Source organism: Adiantum capillus-veneris, chromosome 18, assembly GCF_014529385.1.
Source record: "Adiantum capillus-veneris isolate H3 chromosome 18, ASM1452938v2, whole genome shotgun sequence".
Taxonomy (NCBI): Eukaryota; Viridiplantae; Streptophyta; class Polypodiopsida; order Polypodiales; family Pteridaceae; genus Adiantum; species Adiantum capillus-veneris.
This window is the reverse complement of record NC_140948.1, coordinates 42604761-42613645: the sequence shown is the minus strand read 5'-3', so window position 1 is coordinate 42613645 and position 8885 is coordinate 42604761. Positions and strand designations below refer to the sequence as shown.

At 44.5% G+C, this 8885-nt stretch overlaps 2 protein-coding genes across 2 annotated transcripts; both read left to right on the top strand.

Annotated features, from left to right (window-relative positions):
- The first annotated feature begins 1840 nt into the window (after positions 1-1840).
- Positions 1841-8416, top strand: LOC147435559 (peroxidase P7-like). The gene is made up of 3 exons (XM_086487994.1): positions 1841-2287; positions 2428-2631; positions 8033-8416. Exons 1-3 carry the CDS (start codon positions 1841-1843, stop codon positions 8414-8416), a joined length of 1035 nt encoding a protein of 344 aa, XP_086344120.1.
- LOC147435560 (uncharacterized) lies at positions 4864-5073 on the top strand. The gene has a single exon (XM_086487995.1). It carries the CDS (start codon positions 4864-4866, stop codon positions 5071-5073), a length of 210 nt encoding a protein of 69 aa, XP_086344121.1.
- Positions 8417-8885: the final 469 nt, after the last annotated feature.

Genomic DNA, 8885 nt, shown 5'->3' with positions numbered 1-8885 from the left:
GTAGAGGATGCCTCATGGGTTCATTTATATGTCTTGCATGTTGAACACCCCTTCTTCCAGCTCTAAGGTCAACGTTAATTTTGACAAGGAGAGAATGTAAGACGACTTATCTTCAAATTTTTAGCAATTACTTTTAGTTGAAAAAAGTTTTCAGTGTTTTGAGGTTTGTCCACAATCTAGGCCATTCTAATTATTTTCCTTGAGTTACAAATTTTGGTCCAAGGTTTACTTTGAGAGCCACTTTTTCAGGGTGCTAATATGAGATTTTGGAAATGTGATTTATGTAGGAAACACAACCCTAAACATGAGAAAAAGGAATGCTTCTTTGAGTATTTTTAGATTCCATCGTTTTGATGCTTGTTAAAGCCCTTATATATATTAATGGAAAAAGTAAAAAATGCATGTTTAGTTTACATGGTTTTTATAGAAATTGCCAACTTGTAAATCTTCATTTTTGGTTGGATAATCCAAGCTAGATGTGTCTCTTTTGTATCACACAACTATCAAAGAGCGTGACGAGGAAAAAAATTCCATGTGAGACGAGCTTGGACATATTTGGAGCCGATGAAGAGCTATAAGCCGTTGAAGATGGCTAAGAAAGTAACATGTATGGGATTTTATTAGTGTTATTTTGTGATCGTGTGCTCCTACGATGCTTCTTTTCAACTCTATTTTGACTTTTCTTTACTAAAGACTAGAGTCAACTACAAAAATAGTCACTTTTGGGCTAGCTATTCTTCGAGACGGTCTCTAATCATTGGCACATGCTACATGATTGTGATTGTGAGTGCAATGGTGATTGTGATTGCGTGTATGTGTTGGGATATTGGGATTGGGAGTGAGAGTGAGTGAAACGTGATTGAGAGTGAGATAGCTCGGGGGTGGTCGAGACGTTATGATAGGAGGTAGATTCTCAACTTGTTTTATCTATTCTGCGTATTTTCTCAATTTTTTAATTTTCAACCCGTGTCATGTCACAAAGACTAGTGGCATACACTATGTTGTGCATTCACCTTGTGCTTGGGATACACAAGGAAATTTCCATTGATGGTAAGATAGAATAGTTTCTCTCAATGTGGTGGACATGCATGCATGTACACATGTGAGAGAGAGAGAGAGAGAGAGAGAGAGAGAGAGAGAGTAATATAAAATAGAAGCAAGAAAGTTTCACAAAAAAATATGTGTGTGTGTGAGAGAGAGAGAGAGAGAGAGTTTTAAACCATATTCTTAGACTTTGCTAGAGGCCTTACCCGATTTTTTTTTTTCAGGCAAATGGCAGAAGGCAGCATCCAAACTATCCTCTCAAGCATTTGTCACTCCAACATTACAATTTGGGTGGGGGAAAAAGTGACTATGAGGTGGATCCACACTTTAGGAGGCCATTGGTTGCTATGGCGATTTGCAGTGGGATAGATTGAGTCATGAGCAATGTGAACCGAGCCTTATCTCAAGAGAGAGAGAGAGAGAGAGAGAAGCTATGTGCTGGTAGCCGTGAGAAGCACCTAAGTGATTATGCATGAGCAACGTTGAGCATGCATGCATATTGCAGAGATCAGCTGTGCGAAGACTCCTTCTTGAGGGCCAGCTCGATCTCCTCGACCACTACATATATCGACTTTGGACACGGGGACTCCAGCCTAGCTAATTTCTGAACAGTACTTTAGATCAAATCGCTGAGCACCTAGCTAATTTCTGTACAGTACTTTAGATCAAATCGCGCTCTAGCTACTCACTAAATATCAGAGAGCTGCGCTTGCTGATCAGCTCTACAAAGTTGATATTGCTATTCTACCCACTGCTTCGGCTGATCTGCATCTGCTCTTGGTAGATATAATTTTCCATGGCCGGACGTCCTGTGAATACTCTAGTCATTAGTCTCCTGCTTGTTAGCTTGACCATCGGCATATTGGGAAGCGTCGACGCCGGCCGCAGCTTGCAAGGCAGCAGCGGCCCGCTGCAGTATAGCTTCTACAAGAGGAGCTGCCCCAGCGCTGAGTCTATCGTGCGGCAGGTGGTGGGCAATGCAGTCTCCCAGGAGGCCCGCATGGCCGGCTCGCTGCTGCGATTGCATTTCCACGATTGCATTATGCAGGGGTGCGATGGGTCGTTGCTGCTCAAGAGCATCCCAGGCGTGCTGGAAGGCGAACATGAGGCCCGCCCCAATGACAACTCCGTGCGGGGCTTCGAGGTGATAGACGACATCAAGGCCGCATTGGAGAAGGAGTGCCCGGGAGGCATCTCCTGCGCGGACATCCTGGCCATGGCCGCGCGCGACTCCGTGGCGGTGGTAAGTTTTAGTTGAATCTGTTGCTCGCTTCAAATTGTTCTGCTTGCATCTGCTTCCGCTTGTGTATAATCTGAATCCTCATATGTTTACTCTACTAATATTCCAAAGTGTAAGTGCCAATGATCCTGTCTGCATTTCAGAGCCGCGGCCCATCCTATTGTGTTCTGCTCGGCCGGCGTAACAGCCTCACCGCCAGCCGCTCCCTCACCAGCCAGAACTTGCTCGGATTCAACTTCAACATCAGCGACCTCGTCGCCAACTTCGCCAACATCGGCCTCTCCCCCAAGGACATGGTGGTGCTCTTTGGCGGCCATACCATCGGCAAAGCCAATTGCAACACCTTCGTGTGAGAACTTAGAGATTAACATAGATGTGATTAATATCACTATTAATTAATATGCTAATGTCAATACATAAGAGAGTGCAAGATAGAAATAGAGCAATGACAATAGATTGCACTTGAACGGACAGTGAAGACCTTGTTACAAATGAGGGCAGCTAATGGGATTTATATACAAGTTGAGGGAGTGAGGATTATCCATCACATGAGAATTATAGGTAGGTGGGAACACATGTTGAGACTTGCATACGTAAAAAGGGGTCCATGTGGGAATTAGGGAATAGAGGTAGGTGGAAAGGAAGTCCACACTTATTAAAATCATAAGTTACTTTTACATCCCCCCTTAAGGGTGGATTTCTCGTTGTAACATTGAGATTGATGAACAAAAGAGCTTTGTGAAGTAGCCATGTCGTAGATACATGCTATCCCCCCTCAATGAGAGGTTCATCCTGTACGGATCAAACTCAAATTACGCGATGAAGTTGTTTGTTTAGTGGCGGGCACAGACTTGGTGAGAAAGTCTGCCCAATTTTCTGCAGATGGAACATACACTAGCTTGATAAAGCCATTTGCGACTAATTCTTTCAAGAGATGGAAGCTTATCTTAATGTGTTTGAGCTTGGATGAGAAGGAAGGTGATTCTGTAAGTGCGATGGTAGACTGATTATCACAAAAAAGAGTGATTGGATCAGTCGAGATATTGAAGGGTAGCTTCAATTCGTTGATCAATTCAGAGATCCAAAGAGCCTCATGGGAGGCAAGAGCAGCAACAACGTATTCAGCTTCAGTACAAGAACTTGCAATAGAACATTGTCGTTTGGTTTGCCAAGAGATAGGACTACCAGCCAAAGTGAATACATAGCCTCCTGTAGAAAAACATCGAGGGTCGTCGCCAGCCTAGTTGGCATCAACATATCCTGAAATAGAGATGGGGCTAGAGGGGTCGTAATAGTAAGTGAGGGCATAGTGTTGAGTGGTGCGTAAGTAGCGAAGGGTGCGCTTTGCAGCTTGCTTGTGCACTTTACAGGGCTTTGACATAGAGCGAGAGAGGATATGGCCTATGTAGCAAAGATCGAAACGGGTGCAAGAGATAAGATAACGTAATTGTCCGCAGAATTTTGGGAAATGAAAGGATGGGCAGTAGAGTGCATCAGTGTGAGTGTAATCATGAATTTCAAGAGCAAGCTTGTGCTTAGCAGGCAAAGGGGTAAACTCAGGGGTTGAAGAGGACATACCATAGAAGAGGAGGAGTTCTTCAATGTATTTGGATTTAGATAATTGGATAAATTTACCTGCTGGATCTCTTATGACTTCAATGCCGAGAAAATAAGTCATAGGTCCTTTGTCGGTTATTGGGAATTCATGAGAGATGCAATCAATTGCTTGTAGCAACATGTACTCTGATGTGCCAAGAAAAGGAATTTCATCCTCAAAGAGGCCTAAGATAGCCATGCCTTTAGAGGTCTGCCATATGTAGATATTGTAGTCTGCCATAAGACGTTCCCAGCCACATTTGAGCAAGTAGTGGTGCATGCGGATGTACCACTCTCGTGCAGATTGTTTTAAGCCATAAATGGGCTTATGCAATTTACATACATAATCAGGGTGCTGAGGGTCTTCAAAATGAGGAGGTTGTAGCATATAGATGAGCTCTTGGAGCAAGCCATGTAAGAAGACAGTTTTTATATTAAGATGATGTAAAAGAAGATTAAACTTAGCAGCAAGTGCAATAAGAAGCCGAAATGCAGTCATACCCAGTACTGGCGAATAGGTGTCAAAGTAATCCACACCTTGTTGTTGAGTGAAGCCGCGAGCGACAAGGCGTGCTTTGTAGCGATCAACTAAGCCGTTGGGGTGGTATTTCTTCTTTAATAGCCATTTGCAAGAGACAATGTTATGATTCTTAGGAGGTGGCACAAGCTCCCAAGTGTTAGCTTCTTTGAGGGCTTGGAGTTCATCCAATATAGCGGCATGCCACTCCTTGCTCTCGCTAGAAGCGAGGGCATCGAGAACAGAGAGGGGGAGGGCATCTTCAAGAGGCTCTGGTGGATTTTCAAGAATCATTTCATCACTTAGGACAACAGAGAAATTGGTGGCTTCATAGATCTCGCGAAGAGAGCGGGTGCGGCCATGCGAACTAGAGGCGGCTTGGTCCAAGTGTATAGCCGAAGTGTGTTGCGATGGCAAGGTGGCAGAAGTAGAGCTATGAGGCTCGAGTTCGTCAACATCTGCTGGGATGGGAGTAACTGGCAAGGTTTCGTGGGAGTTGCGGAAAAAAGGTGAGACCGGTAGCGAAGGTGATGGGAGCTCCCGAGGTGGAGCACCGAGTGTCTGCGGTGTGATGGAAGTAGCGGCAGTCGGGATGGACGGTGTTGGTGATGGTGTCAACTGTGAGGAGATGGGTGCAAGAGGTGGTGCAGGAGTGTTGCCGATTGGCTGTGCATGAGAATGCGAGACACGAGGAGGTGGATGGGTGATGAGGAAAGGCCTTTGGATGGTGAAGGGAGACTCAAGATTGTGCCTAGAAGGGTGGGAAATTTGCATGGGTGTGTGTGTGGGTGAGGCCGTCAACAAAGATTGATGAGAAGAGTGGACTGGTGATGAGAATGTAGGGTGCAATGGTGGAGAAGATTTGCCTGAGATGATGAATTCTTCATCAAAGACGACGGTACGGGCAAAGATAAACTTCTGATGGTCTGGGATATAGAGGCGGTATGCCTTGATGCCAAAGCGATCACCATAGCCGACAAAAGTTGTGCGTTGAGCACGTGGTGATAGTTTTGATAAAGGTTGTGTCACAAGTGGGTATGCAATGCTTCCAAAGATGCGAAGGTGGCCAAGATGAGGTGGGTGACCGTGCCAAAGGGTGTAGGGTGTAGTAGTAGGATTTCGGGTGGATGGAATGCAGTTTTGAATGTAGCATGCAGTGGTGGTAGCTTCTTCCCAATAGGTGTCTGGGAGGCTAGCTTGAAGAAGCATGGCATGAGAAGCTTCAAATAGTGTGCGATTCTTGCGCTCGGCACGACCGTTTTGTTGTGGGTGGTCGGTGATAGAGAATTCATGTCGAATACCATCAGAAAGACATAGATCTTTGAATGCATGAGAAGTGTATTCCCCACCATGATCTGTGCGGAGAGTTTTAATGTGGAAACCATGTTTAGTCTCAACTAATGCCTTGAATGTGAAAAAATGAGAGAAGGTTGAGGATTTCTCGGTCATGTAGTAAGTAGTTGTGTATTTTGAGAAATCATCTATAAAAGTAAGCATATACTTATTGCCATTGAGGGAGTTGACGGGCAATGGGCCACAAACATCAGAGTGGATGAGGTCGAGAGGTGCAGTGGCTCGTACTGATGATGAAGTGGGGAATGGGACATGATGTGCTTTAGCAAGAATGCATCCCTCACAAAGTGTGACGTGAGTGAGGTGCTTGGGAAGACCTAGTGCAAATTGGCGATGAGTGAGTTGGTGCAAAACATGTTGAGAAATATTTCCTAGTCTATAATGCCATTTGAGTGTGTTTTCTTGTGTTTTTACGGATGATGCATATGCATGTGCAAGCGATGAGTCACCCAATGGATAAAGACGCCCAATTTTGGGGACCAAAGGTGTGACATACTGACCATCTTTTTTTAGTGCCGAAATGTGACAGCCTTCTCGCACGAATTTGATGAAGATGCCGTTGTCGGTTAGCTTGCTGACAGAGATGAGATTTTTCTTGAGACCAGGGACATAATATACGTGAGAAATAGTGGTGTGTAGGCCATTAGGTAGGTTAATGACAGCATCTCCATAGGCTTTGGCGAGCTGGTGGTTGTTATCATCGAGGCATACTTCTAGAGAGTGTTCTAGATAAGTGATGTTGGATAGCCAGTGTAGGTGATATGTCATATGATGGGTGGCGCCCGTATGAAGTAGCCATATATTGGGATATGAAGTGGCTATAGTGGTGGCATATAGTTGCAAAGGATAAGATGGGCTATCATAAGTAGATATGTCAGCATAATGAGCTTAACCATAAATAAAAGGAGATGGTTGGCCATGGCGTGTTCCCCCTTGAGAGTAAGAAGGATATAGATTAGGGTGAGAGATAGGACAATTACCTTGATTGCGTGGTTGCCGATAGTCCTTTGTGAGGTGTCCAAAGCGATGACAACTGGCGCATTGCTTTCAATTTTGGTGATTGTGGTGGCTTTGAAATTGTGACTTTCTTCCAGAGTTATCGTGTTGTCGAGGAGGGCCCGAATGTTGAGGCTTCTTGTTGTTGTAAGGGCGTGAGTTTCTTGTCATAGTGACAAGTGCCCTGGACTTCTGCGAGCTGCTAGTGTGGTCGCTAAGCGTTTCCTCCTGATGGATCTTGGCTACAAGATTTTGTAGCTGCAAGTTAGTTGTAGTGGCTTGTGTAGTGATAAAGGCTCTCCATGATGCAGGTAGAGAAGCCAATAAGAGCATACTTTGAAGCTCTTCAGGGATGGTAAGCCCTGAGATAAGTACTTCATCTACAAGTATTTTCCACGTCTCCAAAACCTTGGAGGATGACTGACCCTCTTGCATGGTAGTGTTTACCAATTTCTTGATTAGGGAAACTTGGTAGACGAGGTCAGTATGCTCGTAGTTCTTCTGGAAGAATCTCCAAATGGCGCTGGCAGTAGTTAGCTTTTTCACCATTTGGACTTGCCGATCTTGGCAATGGAGAATGAGCTCCATCTTGGCACTATTGTTTTTACTATGCCAAGTATTATAGGTGTCGATGAATTCGAAGTATGTTGAATCTTTGTCTTCGGGGTCTTCGGGGTGGTCAGGTTGCTCTTCAACTCCTGACGTGACGTCCCAAAGTTGCAGCTGCTTGAGGTAGAGTTCCACCAGAATCTTCCACACTTGGTAGTTAGTGCCGTTAAGCTTGTCGATAATGTAGCGGGGCTTGTAGGTGGATGCGGAAGATGAAGAAGCTAACTCGGCCATCTTTCGAGGTTCCGGATTCCTTGAAAAGAATGGAGAGTGAGGCTTCGAGTATGGGCTAAAGAGATGGAAGACTCTTAGCGCTAATTAGAAAAATTAATCTTAAGCTCTATCGCTATGATACCATGTGAGAACTTAGAGATTAACATAAATGTGATTAATATCACTATTAACTAATATGCTAATGTCAATACATAAGAGAGTGCAAGATAGAAATAGAGCAATGACAATAGATTGCACTTGAATGGACAATGAAGACCTTGTTACAAATGAGGGCAGCTAATGGGATTTATATACAAGTTGAGGGAGTGAGGATTATCCATCACATGGGAATTATAGGTAGGTGGGAACACATGTTGAGACTTGCATAGGTAAAAAGGGGTCCATGTGGGAATTAGGGAATAGAGGTAGGTGGAAAGGAAGTCCACACTTATTAAAATCATAAGCTACTTTTACACTTCGCTGCACGGTTGACCCCCAACACCGATGACCCCACCGCCCTCGAGTCCAACTACCGTGAGTCGCTTGTGCCTCAGTGCCCTACCGGTGCCAATGCTGCCTTTGTGGAACTCGACGTCGCCTCCCCCACTCTCTTTGACAATGGCTACTACTCCAACCTCCTCAGCAACCGCGAACTCCTCCACTCTGAACAAGTGCTCTACTCCACCGCCGGCACCACACGTGACCAGGTGGCCCGCTACGCTAAGAGCCCGGCCGCCTTCTTCACCGACTTCACCACCGCCATGATCAAGATGGGCAATATCGCCCCCCTCACCGGCTCCACACAAGGAGAGGTACGCACCCAATGCGTCTTCGTCAACAGCAGCTAGCCAGTTCTTACAAGCTAGACTTTCTCCCTACAACATTGCCTAATAGCTATGATCACTCATTGAGAGGATCGACAGAAGCTAAAAGTATACATAAAATTTCTAAATATCGAAAAAGGAAAATGATTCGTTTAGCCCCTTGAAAAAAAAAAATATTCACAACATTTTAGTACCCACATAACATTCAACTGTGGCTCCTCAATCTTTTATTGAAGTTATTTTGTATATAAAATGTAGAATTCAATTAGTTTGAAAAGTGTTGCTTTCGTCGTTGTTGAGGTGGTCTAGTTTTGTCAAACAAGTGTGCTTTGACTGGTGTAGGAGATTGCTCCATAATCAATTTTCTATTTAACGTCTTTTGTATACCATAGTAAACTTTCAATTAGCTTGAGAAGTATTGGTTTCTTTGTTATTGAGGTAGTATAGTCTTATCAAACAAGAGTGCTTTGACCAGTTTGTAAAGCAGATTATT